Source organism: Alligator mississippiensis, chromosome 1, assembly GCF_030867095.1.
Source record: "Alligator mississippiensis isolate rAllMis1 chromosome 1, rAllMis1, whole genome shotgun sequence".
NCBI lineage: Eukaryota > Metazoa > Chordata > Crocodylia > Alligatoridae > Alligator > Alligator mississippiensis.
Window position 1 is genome coordinate 300,405,409 of NC_081824.1, and position 23,459 is coordinate 300,428,867.

The following is a 23,459-nucleotide window of genomic DNA, read 5'->3' on the forward strand; positions in this document are numbered from 1 at the left end:
TTACACCACTGAAATAGGAATGGCAGTGAAATAAAGCGCTATTTGACTTTTTCCTCTATGAGAAACTAGTATTGATATGATTGGGACTGTTGCAAGTGGAATGAAGGTAAAACAATGAATTACGTCATTCAAATTGACCTGATTTCTCCTAGTTCATATATTTTTCCTCTCTTGGATTTACAGGAAATGAAGTTATGAACTCTTTAAAAAGAGCAGACCATATCTGACTGGGAACAAGTCTTGCCACAATACATAAGCATACAAATACTGTGTGTTCTGTCAGCCTATCAGTGAATTCTCCTGTCCTTAGGGCAGCGGTTCTCAACCACCTGGCTGCGAGTGCCACTACTGGGGCCAGATGAACCTGGGCTGCGTAGCTCCTGCCGAATACGATCAGAAAGCGACTCTGGCAGAAGCGCCAACTCCTGCTGCAGTTCTTCCCAGTATGATGCCACAAAGTTCCTCCCAGAATCAGAGCACAGGACAGTTCCACCTGTCCCACCTGCCTCTGTTTCTAGGAGAGACCTTGTGAGGTCAGACCAGGAAGGGCTGAAGTGAGACCACAGCCACCTCCCAATCTAGTTCTGTAGGTTTAAATACCACCTGGCCACAGACAGGTGACAGCAGTGCCCGTGCCAACGCACTCCTGAAAGGGTCTTACAGGACCCTGATTGCGAACTACACTGCACTAGTATTTCCACACTACACTGTGGTCTGCAGTGTAGATGTACCCTTAGTCTAGTTAAGCCTGTACCTTTTTTAAAATACGCATTTTAAAAATTACTATTTTAAAGGTAATTTGAGTTCAAAAGTTTCCAATTAGAGGAAGACAGTCACAGGAACTCCCATGGAGTCTGGACTCTTCTGTGCTCTCTGGGACCTCTTTAAATTAAGGTGTCAGAGAAAGAAAGACAGTCTGTTGGGAATTAAAAACTACACATGACCATTTTCATTCTAGGCCTATGAAGGTCTGACACTATCACTGGCTTACTACTGACACAGACGGGATGCAGACAGATTACCTCCAGGTGAAAGGTTTCCATCCCATTACTTTCTGTACTAGCCATTCTTCTTTATTTAGTAGTGTAACGTAAGAAATCAGGCATGCCCTACAGACTTGGGTTTTAAAGGGAGTCTGACACACACACACTTTGCAGAGCCAGGTGGATTTTATGTCACTATGCAGGGTTGCAAGAGCAAATACAATAAAGGCTAAACAAGAACAATTTTAAAACATTTTTATTTAAATATTAAATAAAACACATCAATTAATCATTTTGGTGTAATTTCTCATTTTAACATAAGAAATAAAATGATTGTTCAGTCATGGTAAAAAATAAAACTATACATCTTAATCAAACCAATCACATAGTGTCTTTAAATATCCTATTGCATTGCAGTCTGCAGAACAGCACTGTCAAGAAATCTACAAAAAACAAACATTAAAAACGACCTCTTCTTGCTCCAGGAATAATTCCAAAGAGGTTATACAGCAAATGGAGAAGGAAAAAATACTATGAAAGTAAAGTGCTTGTCATTGCTTAGAACAGGAAACAAAAGATTGTTTCTGTGGCCTTTTGATCCATAGCATTAAAACGATACAAATATTGAAGAGAAACAATTCTGCTTTTAAATGTGCTACCCCTTGTGAAACTAAAGGCAAAGTTGCTGCTTTCTGACAGGTTAGCTTCTTTTCAGCCTTCTCTCCTCACTCTTGCATGCAATTTTTTCTCCCCAACCACCATGAAAATTCACGAGACTTGGGCATTTTCTCTAATGCAAGGTAACCGCCATTCGGAGACCCAACCCCCTCACCATGAAGTTTCCCCAGCACACAGCAGCAGTGGCAAGCTAGAGATATATCCATATAGACACGCAGATACTGTACACAGATAAAAAGATTATTTATGAAAAGCCAGACACAGAGCCACAACACATTTAACCCTTTCCCTCCCACCAATTAACCTGGTCAATCTTTGGCTTTTTTAAAAAAAATAGATATATTTTTTTAAATGTGTAATACTGCAGGTTGCAAGAAGCCAAGATAACTTGAAGGCACCCTGTGTCACACTAAAGAGAGGGGTCCTTTAAGCATTGAGATAGAATGAAACTATTTCCTGACATTCAATTAGTAACTTTTGACCAACCTGGTTCTCTGCTTACACACCTGCTACCAAAGTTTGACCCTGACCCCCGCAAGTTCCTGTAGGGGCTGTGGTCTATTCTCCCCTTTATACCCATGAGTAACTTCCATTGATACCAACAGAAGTCATGCTCTGCCACAGAGGGAGTTTTATACCAGAAAACACAATATAAGCATATTACAAAATATAAAAAATAAGTAGTGTATATATAGTTTTCTGCTTCCTATTTATATAGATATACAGTATTAAAACCCATACATAAAAACACTTAATCAAAAATCTCATTTTTGCTAATGTGTCAAACAAACAAACAGAACAAAAGAAAACCAAAAAAAGAAAAACCCACACACCTAAAGATTGTGCTGTTTCACTCAGTTTGATACAGTTTTTTTCAGAAATAGCTGTACTCATTTAGAGTAAAATTCTGTTCTACCTTATTCCTTTTGTCTTCGTCAGTACAGGATTATAACCTCAATATTGCACGTTTCCCCAAGAGTCAGTTCTATTTGGACCCTGATAATGAAATGCATACAAACTTAATTAGCAGCGCAAATAAAATATGCAGCACTAAGAAATACCCCTCAGGCAACTTTGAAGGCAACCCCTGGGGTAAGAGTGGGAGGCAGGGGGTAAAGCAAAAACCATCCCCTTTGTCCCACTAATACAACTGTTTCCATCCACAATGCCTTTGCAGGAACATGAGAAAATATTAAAAAAAAAAAAAAAAAGGGTAGGGTGGGGTGGGAGAAGAAAAGAGGGAAGAGAGAGAGCACAAGACAAAAATAGACATTACTAAAGATTTAGAACAAACAACAAAAATACCCCAACACTATGCAATCTGGATCCTGATATCAGGGGATACATTTCCAAGAGATTAATTGCTTCTTTGCTAACAATTAGAATATTTTAGCTCTTCCAGCCAATATATCAAGCAAGAATTTCACAGTTTTCATTTAAAGCATGTGTTTTTGGGGAGTGGGAGTTGTTGGTTCTGTTAAAGTAAAATGAGCATCAACTACATAAAAATAAATGGCAATGCTTCCATTCTTCCCTCCTATCACTGCATAATGTTGCATGCCACTATTTTTTTTTAAAGAGGTAATCATCTTCACAAACCCATAAACAAATATTGTGAAAAGGGGAGGCTCTGGTCCCTTCTTTGAAAAGCCTCTCCCTGTTACATCACCACAACTGACAGCTGTCCTGCATAAAAGCAAAGCTGTGTTGGTCTGACTTGAATACAGTACCAAAGAGTTCTTCCCCAGCTACATGCCGCCCCACCCCCACACATGTCCCACCCTAACCCCTATCATTATTTTTCTTCAAAAAATGTTTTGTTTCTTTCAGTTTCTATTCATATTTGTTCAGTGCAAGAATAGTAGAAGCCAAAAGACATACATATTGCTTGTTTCAGTTCTATAAAGTTCTTAGCTTTCTGAGACCGCTTCTTCACATACTTCAAAATTTATTGCTTCTGAGAGTCAATCCTTCACACAATGCCAGCTAGCCGTGGAACAATGGTGTAAGTCTTTTGCAAAAGAGAGGTGAGCTCCGTAGTAGCTGAAACTCTCATTTAACCAAGACAAATTTCCCCAGCTGGTTTGAAGTGAGGTCCTCCATTTCACAGTCCGCGTGCTGCAGAGCGACTGCATCATAACCTGCAGACTGCACAGAGAAACTCTGTGGGTGGGAGAAGGTTGTGGCGATTGGAGAGACATTGCTGCTGATAAATAGGTGGGTGTCTAAAAGGTGAGCAGCTGAAGACACTGGTGAGACACTGAGCCCAAAGAGGTGAGGTTGGAGCAGCTGATGGTTGCCACCAAAGGCCAGTTCGAGGGAGTTCTCCCTTTGAAGCTCTGATAGCAAAAGGGAATTGGACGTTTTGCAGGTGCTAGAATTGTCAGAGGAGGGAACACAATGCACTGCAGACACCTGAGCAGGCTGGTGACAAGCTGGCTGGATCAGCTGATGATGCTGCAACTGGAGCATTCTGAACAAAAGTTAAGAAGGAAGGAAATTAACACTTATTGCTTGGGAGTTCCAGGTTTTCTATGTAGCACTATTCCAACCACTTCTCAACTGTTTGGTTCATGTACAGTGGCTTGTACAGATCAGTCACACCAAATGGAAATGTGGGAATCTTTGGGGGGGGGGAAAAAAAAAATCACAACAGAATGATGTGCTCACAATTCGTCAACTAAGGAACATACTATTCTAGTGACTAAGGATACTGGTCAATTTGGTGCTCAGTTTTCCATCTTGCTTCTATGAAAACTAAGGGTTGTCACCAAACATGAGATCTGAAGCCACTGGAACTGTGCCACATTTGTAGAATGCAACTTTTCCAGATCACAAGGCCCTATCTTCTAGCCATGGGAAAATAACAGGAAAGAAGGAAAGCATCTATCCCCAAAACAAACAAAAACAGAGCTTGCGATAGGAAGAAATTATGTTTTGCCTTTGCATTATGCAGGGCTTCTCACTCCATAATTTCAAAACATTAGATTTAGACTCCTGGATTCCTATGAAGCCACATGTCAGCATTACACAAACTGCACAAAGGCATAAGACAGGGGTGCTCAACCGCTGGCCCAAGCACCAAATCTGGCCCCCAGCTCTGGGGCATCCAGCCTGCAGGACTTTCCATGGGTCCACGGGGAGCCCTATAGACTGCTGCCCTGTGCACAAGATCTGGTGAGCAGGGAAGTACGGTGCCTGATCCCAGCACACATGGTGTGGGGCCCCAAAGCCTGATCCCCATATGCAGGACCAGGTACCAGCAAGTATAGGGCCCTGGAGCATGATCTCCACATGCAGAACTGGGTGGAAGCAGTGCAGGGTCCCAGGGTCCCGATACTGGCACACAGGGCTAAGCGGGGACTGGCCAGTCTGGATCCGGCCCTGCAGGCCCAATCATGGAACACAGGGTCCAATCCCACTCACAGACCAGCCCTGTGCCACTCATTTGACCCACAGAGCCAAAAGGCTGAGCATCACTAGCTTAAGGGATGTTACAAAGAAGTTAAAATGGCTCATTTGCTGTCACAAAGCAAGAACCAGGAAAAGAACCTTTCAGCCCTAGCCCTCAACCACTTTCTCCAACTACTGGACAATAACCTCATTTCCTGAAAGGAACACACTGCAAAAAACAGGCTACTTTGAAGTACAAGTTCAACGACTGTATCACCTGCTGCATAGTTATGAAAGCAACATAAACACGTTACATGTCAGTGCCATAACTGCACTGGGCCCTGTTGCCAAATGGACGCTCACCTCTGCTGTTGGAGCACCTCTTCGAGAAGGCTTCTGCTCTCTCGGCTGCTTCCCCCACTGCTGTACATGCAGGTGTTCTGCTGTGAATGCTGGAAAGGGCTCATGCCATTTCGTGCTGCCCGAGCTGATGAGGATTGACAGACCTGACGAGCAAAGCCTTTGATTTTATTCAGACCAAGGAAGCCTTTGGCTCTAGCACTCTTCCGTAACTGCTGTCTAAATGCTTTCAAGCCTGTGTGAGACAAAGGAAACAAGCCCTTTTTATTTCTCCTCAATAAAGCTTTGCAACTGGGTGCTAAATAACTTCCCTTTGTGAAGCGGCAGTTCCCAACCTGTCTGAGCAGCCATGTTAAGTCTACTACAGTGAGACCTAGGGCAATACAGACAGGATTCCTGTCCGTTCACATTCATCTACACACCCTACTCACAAGCAACAAAGCTCATGCAAATGCAAGGCTGCTCCGGGGCACCTCCTGTTCTACTGTTTTCTGACATGTGCAGAGCTAAATAGGAGGAAGGCAGCAATTGCATGCTGCGTTCATTATTAAGGTAAAGAAGTGGGAAGCCTAGAATACCTAGCACAGAAATGAGAAATGCTACACTAACACATGGAACCACTTGGGAAACACTGGCATAGGTGGCTTCTTCCTGAAATCACCTTTAATGCTCTAATTTTACAATAACTGGTGCAACAGGAACTCCCAAATGCCACTCTACATTACTACCTGGAAATGTGTGCCTCTTCAGCTATAGAGCAAGAAAGGAATTACCTTGAGTTAATGAGGTATCAGATGCTCGCCTTCCTTCCTGGAAGCTGACAGGTAGCAAAGCAGCACCTCCCATACAGCCCTGAGCTTGCAACACTGGAGTATCAGACTGAGAAGTCAGAAATGGCGATGTCATCCTAGCTGCGGCTGGGTTACCTGTCATTACTTGATCTGCCAAACAGCTGCTCAGAGCCACCGTGCCCTCATTTGAAGATGAAGGTAGGCAGCTGTCTGAACTCGTTCCCTCTGTAGGGCTTGCTGAAGAAGAAATGACTATACCTACAGAAGGGAAGGGAGGAAGATCAGGAATGTTTCGGAAATAAGCAGAGCAAGAAACAAAAATTTCTTATATCTCTCCCTGTATGCTGTAACCAAACACAGCTGTCAGACTAGAACCAGATTGTTCCAGAACAAGGGTGGCCAACTTGCAGCATGCATACTTCAAGTGGCACAGGCAGCCCCTGAGTGTGGCCCCACTGACTTCAGCAGCACAGGGCAGTGTGAAATTTGGGCCCTGGGGCCATGTCCAGATTAGTGCTACATGCTGCGTGGTCAGGTGTTCTCCACACTGCAAGGGAGCAGCAGCAGCACAAGGGTTTGGTTTTTTTTAACCCCTGGATATCCAGAGGTCAAAAAACAAAACAAAAAAAGTCAACCCCATGCAAAAAAAAAAAAAAAAAAAAAAAAAAAAGCAGAGTGGTGCATGCCAGCACAGCATGTGCTGCTCAGAACCGAAGCCTGGCTGGCTAGAACCACACTGTGGCTGCTGGACAGGCTCAGAGCAGCAGCATCACCGCTGCTGCACCTTTTGGAGGACTCCAGGACCCTGGGTATGGCTGCTGGGGCCAACCCACTGTTGGCCCTTGTCTCCCCTACCCCACTCAGGGTAACCTGCCACACACCAGAGTGCACGTGGCACGGGTGTTCCCCAGGGACAACTAGCGGTGACACAAGTTGCAACACCGTTAGTTGTCCCTGGGAAATCAAATGTCCATGCTAATCTGGACATGGCCTGGGAGTGCAGCAGTAGGTTGTGTGTAATCTAGGGATATAACCCTGTTATTTTGGGGCAGGAGGGGGAATTACATCAGGACCTGATCCTGCTCTAACTGAAGTCAATGGCAACACTAAAGTAGAGTCACACATTCACCAAAATCCACAGGACCTGGGATTTAACTTGATCTAGAAGGTGCTAGGGCATGGCCTAAATTAAGTACACTTCACTTTCAAAATACATGGGTACTAAATGGCTACGTCTTTAAAAATTTTCAAAAGTCACATTAATTTAAAGAAAGAAACAACTGGAGTGTGCATAGAACAGATGAGTCACTGTTTGACCCCTTCTATTGTAAATCAGCATATTTGCAAAAACAGCATCTACTGACATTTGCTGTGCCCTGGCTTCTACTAGGAAGGTCACAGCAGTCCACTCCCTCACTTTGTACCTCAGAGACCTTCTCCCCTGAAGGACTTACATGGAGGGGTATGTTGGTAGAAATGAGTAGTGACTTCAGCTAGCGTGTGCCTCCTGCTGGTGTTGTTGGGAATATGAAGGGGGTTGTAAGCCTTAATCTCCTCCTCCAGGTCTTTCTCCTGTCTCACTTCCTCGCTAATGGTGGTTTCCAGAAGGCTGTTGGGAGAGATGGAGCGATTCCTGAACAAACCACTGAAGCTGGGATCTACAGGAAAGAACACTGGCTGCAAAAAAAAAAAAAAATACAACACAGAAAATTAGCGAAGAGCCATTTACTTATTTCTATGAAAACATTCTCATTATTTGTTTGTGCTTTGCAAGGCCATGTACCAGGCCTTTATTATGCCTACTGCTAAAAGGGTATTATGGCACTGTACATCTGAATGTTTAACGAAATGGAACTGAGGAGCAGAACAGCTGGAGGTAAAACCTTTGTCATGTCAAATTAACTGAACAGTAGGAACAGCTGGATGATATTTAGCTGAAAGCACCAACCTGTAATGGATTGTTCATGTCACAATCCATTTCTCCCTGCAAGGATGACTGAATCAGGTTCTGAGGTTGCTGGTAAAGCAGAGATGATCTCAGGGATTCATTTGCAAGACTGTCCTGAGGCATCTGAAGGCAAAAAGATATAGGCAAGATATGAGATAAACTGCAAATCCTATCAATTTTTCAAATATTACTGGCACATTGGCTTAATACATGTACTTCACCCAAGCTTCTCAGAGCATTTGGCAAAAATTAACAAGTTTATCCTTAAAACACATAGGTAGTGCTCTGTCCTAAATGGGGAGCTAAAAGAATAAAGTTTAAGAAAACCGTCAGAAGTGACAATGGAAGTATGTGGCAAAGGTGGATATAGAATCCAGACCTCCTTATTCTTCATTGTGTCAGGCTGAGGACACCCAGATCACCTTCTTTTTTGTTACCGAGTCCCTTTAAGAAATCAGGACTGGCTCATGAAACATCTGTTTTGCATTCAACAAGACGTCAGAAGCAGCTTGTATTTCTGAAAGGACAAATTTCCAATCAGAAGATGCATAACTTAGCCCATTATTGACTAGCACTGGAGAGAGACTATTCTTTGGACTGTGACCTACAGAAAGTTACTGTGTTAGGAAACGGGCCATTAGTATTCAATCAACCTCCTGCTGAAGAACAGCCTGCTATGTCCTCTGGGTAGAGGACAGAAAGATTAAACTGACTCAGAGGACCCTTATGGTCATACTTTGTAGTTTCCTGTAATATTATGGGCAAAAGCATTTGATGAATAAAATTAAATACAGCAAAGGACAGAATATCAACAGTACAAAGGTTTACGACTATTCTGTCTTACTTCAGTGTTGCTGAGCTCCGAGCTCCTTGGCCTTTGCTGACGGCCAGTCGCTGGACGATTTGACACCTGGCTGCTTCGGTACTCCTTGAGGCGCTCCAAGAGAAGGTAATAAATTGCAGCAAAATGGTTGTAACTGCTGTTTTGTAGTGACTAGAAGACATGAAAAGGATGTTTAAGCTGCAGATAAACCACCTTTAAAGAACATAAAGAGCAACAACAGGGCAACTGATTTTCAAAACATCATCAAATCCAATAAGTAAACAATGCTGAGTAGCTTCAAATCAAGGTAAATCTTTAAGCATATATGCATGAGCGGAGGTGTGGTTAACCTCTTGCCCTTTCCTGAGGAGCCAATTTCCATGCAAGCATTGTCAGCAACTACTGGCACTCTCTTAGTCCCTGAACAAGCATCTAAGGGACATACATATTTCCTACCAGTGGAATGAGCTAAAGCTCACCTCAACTGTTCTCTGTCTGTCAATGCCAAGAGCCTGCATGATTCCAAGAACCTGCTCATTATAGTCCCCCAGATTGGAGTTGTAGTTCTGCATGGAGAAGGTCAAAGACTGCTGCTGCTGAAGAGAAGGGTCTGCTTGCATCCACTTGTGCTGCTTTATCTGGGCAATGGTGATTCGTTTGGTTGGGTCCACAACCAGCATCCGTCGAATTAGTGTTTCACAGTCTGGACAAGTGGGGGAAAAAAAGCCATTAACAAGTGGTAAAATTAAGAATCCAGCCACTCACAAGAAGCTTCTAATTATTTTATAGCTGTAGTTTACTGCTTCTAGAAAGTTTATTCAGCTTCTTTGTATCTGATAGCTATGAAAATGTGTAGTAGAAGTTCTAATCAGCTGATGCAGGTCTGACTATGCAGATATTCAAAACTGCATAAGCAAGACCCTAACATCAAAAACACTAACCAAGCCCACATACATTTCATAACAGCAATGTCACTGCAAGAAGTGACATTGTAAGAAACCTACAGTTCGTAAGCAGCCTTTGGCCTTTTGCCTGGAAGCAGTGCCAAATTCAGACCAGTGCTAAGTGGGTGCAATTCTATGGATGATTAATCCATTTAAAATAGGGCTGAATGTGGCATAGAGCCTACTAACAATACGGCATATTATTGCTTATTTGTGAGTAGTAAAAAATCCAAAACAGTTTAAGATTAAAATTGGTTAAGAGGTACGGTCCAGATCACAATAGTATCCCTTAAGCTTAAAGGGAGAATTAAGTGTAGCTGTATAAATTATAGGAAGAGTTAAAATACACTTCACAACAGACATCAGTTCTTTTTAAGAGTCTTGTAAAAATAAAATAAACTCAATGAAATGATAGGTCTCACTACTTCTGATCTTCTCAATAGCATATGTCACATTTTAAAATATACTCCTTGTGCCTAGTTAGAATACCATGTTCGACTTCATTAACACCTTTTTTGGTGTTTATTTTTTTAAAGGTCATTTCCTCAGCTAGGGTATGGATGAATCATCATTTTAGCAACCCATACTGATATTCTAAGAAAGGAAAAGGTAACTGTTTGGGTGTATGTTATGTAACAGATATATGCTATGCTACAAGTACAGTAAGAAAGAAACTGTGCTTGAAAGCCACAAGAGAGACAAAGTATTGGGCAACTGCACGGAAGATAAAAAGAAGAAAAGATGCTTATGCAAGAAGATTATTCATCACCCTCCTGCTAGCAACCCCTTTTCTAGTGCTAAGGTTCTAGGAAATGTACCTTGGGACATGAAGTAGGGGATGCGGAATCGTCCCTCCAGCACTCTTTGTCTCAGGGTTGGCAAATTGGGTCCATCAAAAGGGAGAGAACCACAGACGAGGACATACAGCACCACACCAAGGCTCTGTCAACAGAAAACAGCACAAGCGCATAAGTCACCAAAGAATAGGCAGCAGTCATGAAAACCCAGTGTTAAATGAAGCATAAAAACATGAACACTGTGGAGCCCAAAGCTTACCCAGATATCAAGGTGAGGGCCTTCATATTCCTTGCCTTCAAAAACCTCTGGAGCTGCGTAAGGTGGGCTTCCACACCAGGTAGAGAGGGGTTCTCCTGATTTGTAGAAGTTTCCAAACCCAAAGTCTGAGGTGAAAGCAAGAATCCAAAGTAAGACTTCTTCATTACATACCAGGTTAATACTTTAAAACCAAAGGGGAAAAAAAGGGAAGGAGAGTGGATTTATTTCATGGAGGATCTTTGCCTAGCTTTTTTTTTTTCCTTGAAAAGTAGATATAATTCAGAGAAATACTGAGTTTAAGTCTTTTTTTAATGCACTTATAGGATAATCCAGTTGTCACACTGGAGAAGTAACATTCAGTAATATATCATGTTTTCCATGGCTTATACAGTGACTATTTAACTGTCTTACCTGCTAACTTGATGTTCATGTTGGCATCTAAGAGGAGGTTCTCAGTTTTGAGGTCTCTGTGCACTATGTGATGGCTGTGACAGTATTCCACTGCTGAAAGGATCTGCCAAAACTTCTTCCGAGCTTCGCTTTCACTTAAATGCCCATTGGAAGTCAAATGATCTGCAGGATCATATCAATAAGCACAAGAATTAAACACAGATAGGTTAAGTTTTCATTATCCTGAAGAAGCTGCATTCACTTCTTGGTATTTGATATCCAACTAAACATTAATACCCTACATGAATGTCAGCAATAAGGGAATGCTTTCTAAAACTAAAAGAATTGTTATTTGTGGAAATGAGAACTTACCAAACATTTCTCCATTTTTTGCAAATTCAGTAACAATATAAAGCATGTCCTTTGTCTCCATAACCTGTCAAGACAGAAGGGAGGTCATGTTACTAAACCAGATCCCTGAAAACAACTGGATGGGGGAGGGGGGGGCACGCGCGCGCACGTGGCGGGAAGGATGGGGGGTTGAATCTAGAACTTATCAGTCCAACTATCTACAACTATTATAGGCAGTAAAGGCACCACAGTACTCCTTCCATATAAGATGTAATTCAGAAAGATAAATTTGTATTTATGTCCCTTTAACACACAATTGCTTCCTACATTTCTTTTTCTTCTCTCCCCCATGCCATTTAATTTCCATAAAATAGATTAATAGAGTATTTCAATTTTATATACCATTATGGAATCTTTTTTGTTGCTGCACTGGTAAAAAAGTAGTCGTAATTCAAGTAATCAGCACAGATCATTCAAGGACACTAAGTTTAAAAACAGGCTACCAAAATTCAAGGACCTTCTACAAAAGACTAGCACGTAGGGACAGCAAAGCTGATATTTACATGCAGAAAAAAAACCTGAAGAGGCAATATCAAATATCTGACTCCCACTTGGTATTGGATATGATAAATAACCACGGAAGATGACAGCTCTGCCTGGCCAGTAACAATAGCTTGCTGTTTGTGCAACTGTATTGCTCGATATGCGTTGATAGCAACTGTCAATATGTAGTCAAAAGTTCATTTATTGATCTGGCATTGATTTAGTTTTAAAAATGTGTTACTAGTTTAAATCTTTCTGAAGCATCTGCTATACGCTAAAATACTGAACAGCTAGGTGGGAAAGATAATTGCATTCTTTGCTCCTACGGTAGTATAGTTTATAAAATATTAGTAACCAAGCAGCTGTCAATACACTATAAATTTTCAACCTTCTACAAAAAAAAAAAGACAATGACTGGAGTGCCAAACAGATAAGAGTCCTTATATTCTTCTCTCCATGTACAAACATAATATAATGAAAAACTAAATAAAATAGAAAGAAAAGGAAGAGAGGCTTCCAGTTTAAAAAAAGAAAAGAAAAGCACCAAATAAAAGTATTCTGGGAAAGAGGCCAGCTGCATGAAAATGCAATGCTGTGTTGAAACTAAAACAATGATGAAATAGAACAAGAACACACACCCTACACCGATATGTCATTTCATTCCATCCCTACTTCTCAGACTCCACTGAACAGGTAAAGCAGTAACAACAATGAAAAAAAGAAAATTCAACTGACAAGAAATTTTGATTTGCTACCTATGTCATGTTTGGTTAACTGATTTGGTTCAACAACATGGAATTTTAAACTGATTTTCTAAAGCCTGGTAGCACCACATTCACTTGCATTGTTTCACCAAAGTGAAATTACCAATAATATTATGAAGCGTCTTTGTATCCTGAACGGTCCTATGGGCAACAGTGACATCAGGTACTAACCATCAAAACAAAAAGTATTTGGAATATAAATGTCAAGTACTCTTGGTGTGCCAAACCCTTTAAAAATAATGCTTCACCGAAGTACCTGCTTTACTGGCTCTTCTACCTTACGTGTTAATTACAGCTTTCCAAAAAAGAGTCCTAATAGTACTTGCTACTTCCCACCAAATTCCAGACCTGCTTCTAGATTTCTTAATCCAGTCACCTGCTCCTCTTCCCTTTACAGGTAGACCCTGACTTATTGTGATATCCCATCTTTGCAAATCCCCACAGCACTGTTTAAGACGATTACAGGGAACTTGCACCAAATGCCAATCAGGGCAAACATTTAGTATTTGCACAGCAGCCCTTGCTCACCAGGCAGCTGTGATCCTGTTTTCTGTACAATGCTATTTTGTATTTAAATATGTACTGAAACACAACTGAACAAAACTAAAAAAAAAATATGTGCAGAAAAACATAGGAGAACATTTTTATCAGGTTTCAAAACTAACAGAAGTGGAACAAAATAAATTTATTTTCTGTCTGAGACTTCAAGATATTTGAGTTCTCTTTTGAAAAAAAAGTGTGTAACAGAATTTTCATTAAATTTACAAATATTTTAAAAAGCTTTCCATTTATGATGTACATGAGGGGCAGACAAATGTATATTACTTTATGTACTTTATAGACTTACAGACTTTAAACAAGGCTAAAAATGTATATTTAGCTTCACAGATAAAACAGATACTATAGGCAATCAACTAAAGTTTTAAAAAAATTAGCGAAAAAAACCCAGCGAGTTTACCAAGGAAACACAAATAGCCAATAACTTCAATCTGAAACTAACTTTGGGCAATTCTGACCAAATGCTCTTTAATAATTTAAAATTAAAAACCACCTCAGACAAACCGTACTGTAGGTGTTCAAGGGACGCTAAAGAAACTTAAAAACAATGCTTATTTATTTCTCTTTTAAATGCTTCAGAAATGTGAATTCCTTCCCTGCAAACATCTGATTTAAAACCACATGCAAGGTAAGTTCAGTAGCAACCAAAGCCATGGTAGACAAGTACATCTAATATGCATGCAGGGATCAGAACAGATCTCTTACCTGATAAAGCTTGATAATGTGAGGGTGATTCAAAAGCTTCATTATCTGAACTTCTCTATAAATTTTCTCAAGGTTGCTTGGGTCTAACCTCGTTTTGTCTATAATCTTTATTGCAACCTGCAGATTTAAAAACATAAATCCAGCCATTTACTTCAGCTACCAGAATCTTTCACAGTACAGATACATCTTTAAAAACTTCAGGGCTGCAAAACCGATTTCGCTTCTTGCAAACTGCAGTACGTTTTATTTTCTTTACACCCTGTGCAAAAAGCCTACACGAGGGAAAGAACGGAACTGCAAACATCAGCACTTACTCAAGACACAGCCGAGACATATCACTCATCTCCTGCTGATGCCCGACAGTTTCCTCCCATCTACTTTCTCCTACGTTGTCTGGTCCGATTTGGAAACCCGTCACAGAGTCCAGCTCACAAACCCACTAATGAAACCAATGTTCATCTGGATTTTAAGAATGTGCAGAACCGACTGCTTCTGAACAGCTCCCGAATTTTGTTAACGAAATCAAGCACGCCTCCCATCTCCATGGGGCACTTTTTTATGCTGCCTTAAACTCCAGAACTGACTTTAAATTTGCAAAACACAAGGCAGCTCTTCAAAAATCCCCAGGGGAGGTAAAGGGGGGTTAAACAATTCAGCCCCAGAGAAGTAGGGCTAGAGGGGACTGAAGTGTCACAACACAGGGCTGCATGTCCAACTCGTTTTACCCTCACTGGGGCTCCCCTAAAACGCAGAGTCCCCCCCGCTCCACCAACAGCCAACAGCCGTGTTAGTGGGATCTGTGGGATGGAGCCAGGCTACGATTCTGCATGCCTTACTAGTCTCCTGCAAGAGGAGAGTTGGACTAGCCCCATCCCTTACTGCACAGGGAAGCCTGTCTAACCCCATCCCTACTGCACAGGGGAGCTTGCCTAACCCTGTCCCTTGCAGCATAGGAAAGCCTGTCTAACTCTGTCCCTCTCCCATCCAACCTGTCTTGTATGGGAAAACCTAACCCCATGGCTTATTGCATGGAGGAGTTTGTCTAACTCTGTCCCTTACTGAATGGGAGAGCCTGTCTAACCCCATCCCTTACTGCATGGGGGAGCCTGCCTAATTCTGTCCCTTACTACATAGCACAGCCTGTCTCACACCAGTCTTGCACAGGGGGAGCCTGCCTAACCCTGTCCCTTACCTGCCAAACCCCAGTCTTGCACAGGGGGAAAGCCAGTCTAACCCCGTCCCTTAGTACACGGGGGAGTTTGTCTAACCCTATGGAAGAGCCTGTCTAATCTCCTCCCATACTGAATGGGGGATCCTGCCTAACCCCGACCCCTGTGGCACAGGAGTGACTGCCTAACCCCAGCCTTGCATGGGACAGCCCACCTAACCCTGTCCTTTACAGCACGGGGGAGAGCCTGTCTAACCCCATCCTGCCTTACCCCAGTCTTGCGTGGGAAATGAAAGCCTGTCTAACCCCGTCCCTTACCCCACGGGGCAGCCTGCCGACCCCTATCCCTTATGGCACCGGAGAGCCTGCTTTGCCCCAGTCTTGCATGGGGGAGCCTGTCTGCCCCCGTCCCTTGCGGAATGGGCGAGCCTGCCTAACCCCAGGCTTGCACCGTCCCACCCCGCAGCGGGTGCAACCCCTCGGCTGCCCCAGTCCCAGCCCCACCTGCGTCTTGGTGACCCGGTGCCGGGCCAGCTTCACCACGGCGAAGTTGCCTTTGCCTAGGGTGCGCTCGATGTCGTAGAAGCCGACGCGGAGCGGGCGCGGCGCGGCCGGGCCGTACTCGGACATGATGACCATGGCTCGGGCTGCCGCCGGCGTGCGGCCACTGCCACTGTCACTGCCCTGCTCCGCTCCTCCGCGCGAGCTCCCCGCGCGCCCGCCCGCGTGTGAGTGTGCGTGTGTGCGTGGTGCGAGCGCGCCGGAGCCGGGGAGCACGAGGGATCCCCCCCGCGCCGCGCGCCACACGCCCGCCCCCCCTGCCGGCCCCGCCTCCTCCTCCTCCTGCCCCCCCGCCCTCCGACGCCGAGCCGAACCCATTGACGTCACTTTGACGCCAGCGCGACGCGCGCCCCGAGCGCCCGGCCGCTCGAATGAGAGCGAGACAGCCGGGCCGTTGCCAAGAGACCGGGCGGGTTCTGACGCGCGGAGGCCGAGGGAGCTGTCGCCCGGGAGACGGGGAGGCGGTGACGTCAGGGCCGAGCCGGGGGGAGGGGAGGGGCGGGGCGGGGCGGGCTCCCTTCTCCCCTCTCCTCTCCCCCGCCCCCCGGGCCAGCGCGCCACGTGACCACCTCGTCAGCCCGCCGGGCTCGCCCCCTGCTGGCGCAGCTGCAGCGATGCTGAACCCCCGGCCTGCCGGAGCGCCCGCCCAGCCTTAACCCCCTGCGTGCCGGAGCGCGCCTCCGCACGCACCCGCTGGCTGCCGAAGCCCAAGCACCACCCCCCCCAACCCTGGGGGCATTAACCCTCTTCCTGCCAGAGCCCAGCCACCCCCCCACCCCTGGGGGCATTAACCCTCTCCCTGCCACAGCCCAGCCACGCCCCAGCTTGTGACATTCAAAAAAAAGGAAGAAACAAGCAACGTTTTTCTCGGGGAAGGGGACAGCAGGACACGGGGTGATGGAGGTCAAGCTTTTCTGGCTGGTGCTCCCATCCCCTTCCCCTTCAAGTGCCACTCCCGTTCTCATCCCCTGCCTGGTCTGCTGCTCGCGACTCCGTCCCGTGCCCTGCCCCAGCTGGGCAGCACCTCTTGGCACCCCTCCGCTAAAGGGCTCAGGGCAGCTGCCCTGCTCACCCCACCCTCCTACAGCACTGGCAGTCGGTGCAATAAAAGAGACTGCACAAAAGCCTTGCAGTCAATTGCAAAATAGGTCTAAAACCCAAATAGAGCCTCAAAAGTTCATGCTGTGCACTCAGGGCTGCCCACCCAAGTGACTCCAGCAGCAGCTGCTATTTCATTTGGTCTCCCCTTGACAGGGCTGTGTATGGAGGAGCACTGGCCTTTGGCAAGGAGCCAGGCGCCCAGTGACTGAACTTAAATCACAGAGATGGGAAACTAAAGCAAGAGCCTTCCTTTGTAACCCAGCGGTGTCACACCAGTTTATGGAAAGACAGGTCTAAGCCTGCAATGTTCAGCCAGACTCTGTGCACAAGAGCAGCTGGACAGTACTGGGACCACACCGTCCTGTCCTGTATGCACACGGCCTGGGACCACACCGTCCTGCCCTGTATACATACCTGTTTGCTTTTGGGTTCACTCAGTAAAACGAATAGGATTCTTGTTGCTGGCTATGGAACAGATCCATTGCTCAGATCAGAGGTCAGACCTACATGCAGCTCAGGAGAGCTTTCCAGGAAGCTGCATGTTATTATCGTTTAATATTGTGACACGGTCCTTTTAAAGGACAACCACATTTAGGACGTGTTTCTCCTTAAGCACTGGAAGGGTAAACTCAGTCTACACCTTCAGGCCAAAAATGAAACCTTCAAGCTTTGTCTGGCCTTATGAATATGCTCAGTTTGCAGGTCCCTGACACACTGTTCCTCTACTCTCTTACTGTAGGGTCTGGAAAAGGATGAGGATAAAACAGATGTGGGAGACACACAGTCCTGCAGAGCTGGGAATTGGCCTGGAGTTTCTAATCAAGGCTCTAATATTGACTTGCTTTGTGACCTTGGGCAGATCTCTCCATCTCTGTACCACACTGTAACAGGGTAATAATATGTACAGACCTCAAAGGATATTATGAAGATCAGTTAATGCTTTCAGAGACTCACATGAAAAACATGGTACTGTTTACTACTATTGTTATTATTAAGCTAACACTCAATTCTCAATGGAGCTCCAGAGAAGGACATGACGCATAAACAGCCCATACAAAGGCAACTGTATGTGAACAGTGCCCCAGGAGTTATAAAAAATATTACATTAATAATGGTTCCTTTGCTGGAGTGGGATTTTCCTCCCCTTAATTATAGTTGCTGATATTTTTTTTAATTGAATAATTGTTTTCAACTAGCAAACAGAACTGATATTTTCCAGAGAATACTTAGGAATGACAGGCTCAAAGTTAGCATATCAAAAAAAGATCATTTAAAAAATTACGATTTATGTCTCCCCCAATGGGAAGCTGAAAGCTAGAATTTATAGAAAAATTGAGCTCCTTGTGCAAAAAGCTGACTCTTCTTTGCCTGACACCTTGTAAGGGGTGGAGGCCAAATGAGTGCAAAACGCACTCTTTTCCTCCTATGTGCAAGAGGAAAATCAAGCTGTCTGAGGACATTCTGACTACTTCTAACTGGGCTGAGGAGCACTGCTGTAAAGCGTGCCCCATCCACTTGCTCCCCCACCCTGCACAAAAATACATGACTTAGCTACAACTTGAGTGCAGCTGGGCATGCACCAGTAAGTATGCTCAGATTTCCTGGTTAGTGTGACAGTTATACCAGCATAAAGGTGATTGAACTGGTGGAGTTCATTCCTGTGCAATACCTGTGCAAGCCCTGTATTGCTTTCAGGGCTGCTTTAACTCTGATACAGTCTCTTGGTGCAGAGGAAAATCCCCATGAGGAGGATGCCAGGAGACACCTAAGCCATGGGAGGCGTAATTCCAATGAGGGAATAGGGATTCTAGGAACGAGGGCATGCCTCAGTACAGAGGCCCAGGCTCTTCTCAAGGATGCTCCTGGGGTTTTCCTGGCAATAGAACTAGTAGCTTTTCATTCAATCTCTCCCCCTTAGGGGAATGTCTTGGTGAAAGCCCCTGGGGTAGTCCTCCCTCCCCAGCTTGCCCACAGAAAGGAGTGAGCCATTCTCAAACTGTTTAGTTAAATGGCTTCCAAAGCACTTTGCAAGGATTGCAACCTGCCTCTCACAGAAAGGAAGAAAGACTAAAACCAGTTTCATTATGGCCAGGCTCCCCTAGAGGCAGCCTAGCTTGTTACTGTAGGGTTGGTTAGTCTTTATTCCCATTCATAAGTTCCTCATTAAAAAAACTCGAAGCTATCAATATATTTGTTTTGAAAATAAACTGTTTCCAGGGGTGGCAGGGGAAACGGTGCTGAAGTCAACAGGGTTTTGCCCGCTAACATCAAAGCAGAAATTGGTCCATGAAGTATAAGTATTACATGGATTTTCTTTATGGAGATTTAGAGAACTTGGATAAATTACAAGGAAAGAAAAATTAAGTAAATAAGTAAAATTTAGGTTAGTCTTTTATAAAGTCACAGGAAATCACTGGATTAAATGAATGAATATCTATTTATTGTACAACCAAAGGGCCTCTTTGAAATTACATCATAGGATGTACTTGTTCCATTCCAATTATTTTAAATTTTTTTTTAATTTAAATGCTGTCATCTGCTTACTGAGGCACTGTGAACTTATTCTAAAATATATTTTATGCTACTGGAATGTCACTGGTCTCTGTGTTGTATAATTATCACCACAACAACTGTCTTTGTTATGGTTGCTTATGACATTTCATAATGGTGCGATGACATAATGCTCTTAACGTATCCTGCACGAGAAACTCTTCAGAGCATAAAACAGGGCTGTGCAACTTCTATGAGGTAGGGGGCTACATGCCACACAGGCCACGCCACTGTTGCACCATGTCTGCAAGAAACCCAGCTTCACCCTCAACTCCTTGGCCACAGGCTCCCCTGCTGCACTGCACTGCAGAGGTACCCCAGAATGTGGGCTACCTTGACAACGTGGGCTGCACCACCCCACCCCACTCTGCCCTGGAGTGGGGCAGAAGTTGGAAGCCAGAGAAGGGAGGAGGAACCCAGAGACCACAGCTGCTGCTGCAACCACAGCAGTGGCAATGGGGAGAGCAACAACTGGGTGGGAGCCTAGGGACTGCAAATTAACACCTCACCAGCCACATGCAGCCCATGAAGTCTTATTTGGACAGCACTGCTTTTGAACAATCTTCAGCCTTAGTCCTAAGAGTCATAAAATAACTGTATTTAATGAACACTAGTAGGTAAATTGGGACTTCAGGTTTGTGGGGGGACTCCAGGTTACAATATTTAAAGCTCCTAGAAATGGTTTACATTTCTTTTCCTGATGTCTGCCTGTACATAAACCAAAAATAAAGACATTTCCCATCCCAAAGACTTTAGGATTGAGTTATTTTAGTCATAAACTTTTCCCTACTGCATTTGCAAACCTAATATTGCAGCACCCAGCAAGGGCATGAGAAGCTGGCAATAAAGGAATGAAGTGATTATTTTAAAAGAGAAACCGGGCCAGCTTAGTTTCAGTGCCCAGGCTAAGTGAAATGCAAGATGCAAACAGTCATGACTAACGAATTGTAATTTAGATTTTAAAATACTTTCAGATGTAACAACCAAAAGTGTTGTTAGTAACAGGGGTTGGTATACATAACTAATACAGCAGCATCCCTTGAAATCTGACTCGAAGCCTGTTTTAGCTTACAGAGGCCACATCTACACTTGCACTTTACTGCAGTTGACTAATTAGCTCCGCAGTAAAGCATCACAGTCTACATGTGCGACACAATTAGGACACAGTAAATTAATTAACTCCATCATAGACTAGTATTGTTGGGGATAGTACTATCCTATGATGGAGTAATTACATGCACTCAAATACACGTATAGATTATGATGGGCTGGCTGGGTCACAGGGGTGCTACAGTGCAGGGGCTGCCTGCTGCCTAGCCCAACGCTGTAGCACTCTCGGGCCCCATCCAGCCCCAACACTGCCTGAAGCCACCACCAGGAGCCCAGGGCTGACCCCCATCCACCTGCCAGCCTGGGGCTGCTCCACTCCAGCTCACAGTGCTTCAGTCCCAGGGTGCACGTGAAAGAATTGTGCCTGGGAGCAGCTGACTCCAACATAAACTGCACCAAGGTTTATTTCTGCAAACTAATTGCACGTGCAAATGCACCCAGAGAGACTGAAAGACACAAAGCATCCACCTTTTCAGCCGAAGTTCCTGGGAGCTACAGCTGCCCAGCATCTCTGAAAATCCAGCTCTTAAATATCCTGAAAACATATCCTCCCAAAGGACTTGATCAAAGGAGAATTAGGGAGCCTTTGAGGCTGAGCAACTGCAAATTTAATTTTCATTATTATTATTTGCCTAGTGCCTACAGACCCCAACCAAAAGCAGAGCCCTTGTGCTAAGTGCTGTACAAACAAATAGGAGGGAACAGCTATCGCCATAAAGAATTTATGAACTAAACCCCCTAGGCTGGATGAGTGGTGCGGGGCTGGTGTGTGGGCTTGATCTGGCATTTAGGGCCATGCCATCTGCAGCAATTAATGCTGCCACCTGTCTCCTGCTCCACCCCAGGGAGTCCCATGGGCTGTATCGTGGTCACTCCTGATGTAAACAGATGAGACAGACAAAGGTTAAGAGAAAGTCAGTGCTATTATCCCCACTATACAGATGGGAAACATAGGAGGCCCAGAGAAATTAAGGCTAAATCTGCACAATGAACTTAACTGCCTGCAGCAGCAGACCCTCAATCCATGTTGTGTGTGGTCAGCCCCCTAAACTTGTAGCACAATAGCCATGTCTGCAGTGCTGCAGGCGGGCTAATTACCCTGCCTACAGTACATTGCTGACTTGGCTCTACTTCTACTTTAGGAGGCAGCTTGTGTAGAGAAGTACAGGATGCCTCAAGGTGCTGCTGCCAGGTCCAGTAAGGTTACTGAGTACACATGGCCCAAGTGGCTTACCCCAGCTCATGTGGGAAGTCTATAGCAAAGCTGTGGCTGAATGTCTGTCCCAAGTCTTGGTCCAATGTCTTAATCTCAAAGTATCCTCAAACTCTAATTTTGTGCTTACCTTATTTATAACTTAAGTCAGTTAATAGCTAGTAAAGCAATATGTATATTTGGTCTGCCATAAGCTTTACAACAATAAACTGGCTCACATGATTTTACATTGCAAATCAAAAGTGTGTTGAGAGACAGTAGCTCATTATTTTGTACTAGTCTTCCAATTCCAACAGGGACATGGACTGAGGAGCTGGTCAAACTTCACCAACCAAGCTTCTTTAATATGACAAAGAGTTTGAGTTGGATTGATGGGTGGTGTTGTTAAGGGTTCTTCTTATTCTTTTCTGAGGCAAATACGTTCCAATTGCAATGCCTCTGGGTTATCTTTTTTGTTATATATGGCAGAATTGTTTAACAGCACAAGGCCTATCAAAGGCTTCAAGTAAAAATAAGTCCAAATAAAAAACAGATAGCAAGCTAGACTCCAGAGTGAATTCAAGTGTATTGGAAAGGGAAGCTGCAAATTCATTTAATTAGGGGCTTACCACCTGCTAAATCATAGCTTCCCTCCTTGTTATCTTTAAAATTCACTGCTGTATATATGAATTAAAGCTGAAAACTAGTGGTTCTCCCATTGCTCGCAGGGAGGGCTGGGTGAAGGCAAAAGAGATTTATAGACTGGCAGGCTGGGTGAAGGGAGGCAGGGAGCAGGGGGCTGATGAGAAGAGAAGAGAAGAGAAGAGAAGAGAAGAGAAGAGAAGAGAAGAGAGAATATGCAGGGACTGGAAATCGCAGACAGCATGAGGCAGCCAGGAAGCAGTGGGAGTGAAGGAATCCCCCTGACAGACAACCTAATGCAGCTGGGAAAGGAAATCCTCTGATGCAGCTAGGAGCAGGGGAGGTGGGACAAAGAAACACTCAGTTGGAAGGAGTTGGCATTTTCAAAGAAGGGGAAGCAGCACTTGGAACAGGAACAGCTTCCAGCGTGGAGGAAGCCCTGCTGAGGGCACATGGTGAACTAGGAATCGGGAGACAACGCAGAAGTAGGCTGGGTCTCCCCACCTTGCCTACCAGGTGAAATGTGAGGCTTTCCTAACACTTGGCACAAGCCTTATAAGTTTAAGTTCTGCGAGACAGAGCAAAGGCTTTGCATTCATGTCCTCCTCATATGGTGTGTGGAGGTCTTGTGAGGTGCTGTCTCTCCCTGGGGTGCATGGGCAACTGCTGCCTCCTGAGTCAGGGGGCACTTGCCCCCCACAGTGGCCAGTCAGCGACCGTGGCCAATCACGCCAACTGGAGGGGTCCCCCTGTGACAGGTCACGCGCACCGACCCGGAAGCAGCATTCCTCTAAGCTGGCTCTAAGAGGAAACACTGCCTGGAAGGGCCAGTGGTGCATCTGGAAGGG

General features: G+C 44.6%; 1 protein-coding gene and 1 long non-coding RNA gene across 3 annotated transcripts; one reads left to right on the plus strand and one right to left on the minus strand.

The window, feature by feature from the left end:
- Window positions 1-1,221: 1,221 nt before the first annotated feature.
- Window positions 1,222-16,235, minus strand: SIK1 (salt inducible kinase 1). Of its 2 annotated transcripts, none has more exons than XM_006260031.4 (13): window positions 15,960-16,235; window positions 14,288-14,404; window positions 11,739-11,802; window positions 11,388-11,549; window positions 10,977-11,101; window positions 10,739-10,862; window positions 9,456-9,679; window positions 8,998-9,147; window positions 8,154-8,276; window positions 7,660-7,882; window positions 6,188-6,463; window positions 5,418-5,649; window positions 1,222-4,134 (listed from the first exon to the last, which is right to left on the minus strand). In XM_006260031.4, the coding sequence occupies exons 1-13, from the start codon at window positions 16,092-16,094 to the stop codon at window positions 3,714-3,716; spliced, it is 2,376 nt and encodes a 791-aa protein (XP_006260093.1). In that variant the 5' UTR covers window positions 16,095-16,235; the 3' UTR covers window positions 1,222-3,713. The 2 variants fall into 2 exon arrangements, with proteins under 2 accessions (XP_006260093.1, XP_019342748.1); XM_019487203.2 differs by lacking the exon at window positions 15,960-16,235 and adding an exon at window positions 14,602-15,765.
- Window positions 16,236-16,362: 127 nt separating this feature from the next.
- Window positions 16,363-20,415, plus strand: LOC132247736 (uncharacterized). The gene is made up of 2 exons (XR_009459102.1): window positions 16,363-16,480; window positions 17,857-20,415. It is a non-coding gene; the product is annotated as an uncharacterized LOC132247736 (long non-coding RNA).
- The last annotated feature ends 3,044 nt before the right edge of the window (window positions 20,416-23,459 follow it).

Excerpts from the sequence above, each read along its gene's own strand:
- SIK1 (XM_006260031.4), bottom strand. The coding sequence starts at position 16,094 with ATGGTCATCATGTCCGAGTACGGCCCGGCCGCGCCGCGCCCGCTCCGC. Across the intron at positions 11,102-11,387 it reads CATGAACATCAAGTTAGCAG|ACTTTGGGTTTGGAAACTTC; the intron begins GTAAGACAGTTA and ends CTTTCACCTCAG. Across the intron at positions 6,464-7,659 it reads CTACCAACATACCCCTCCAT|GTATAGTCATTTCTTCTTCA; the intron begins GTAAGTCCTTCA and ends TCCCTTCTGTAG.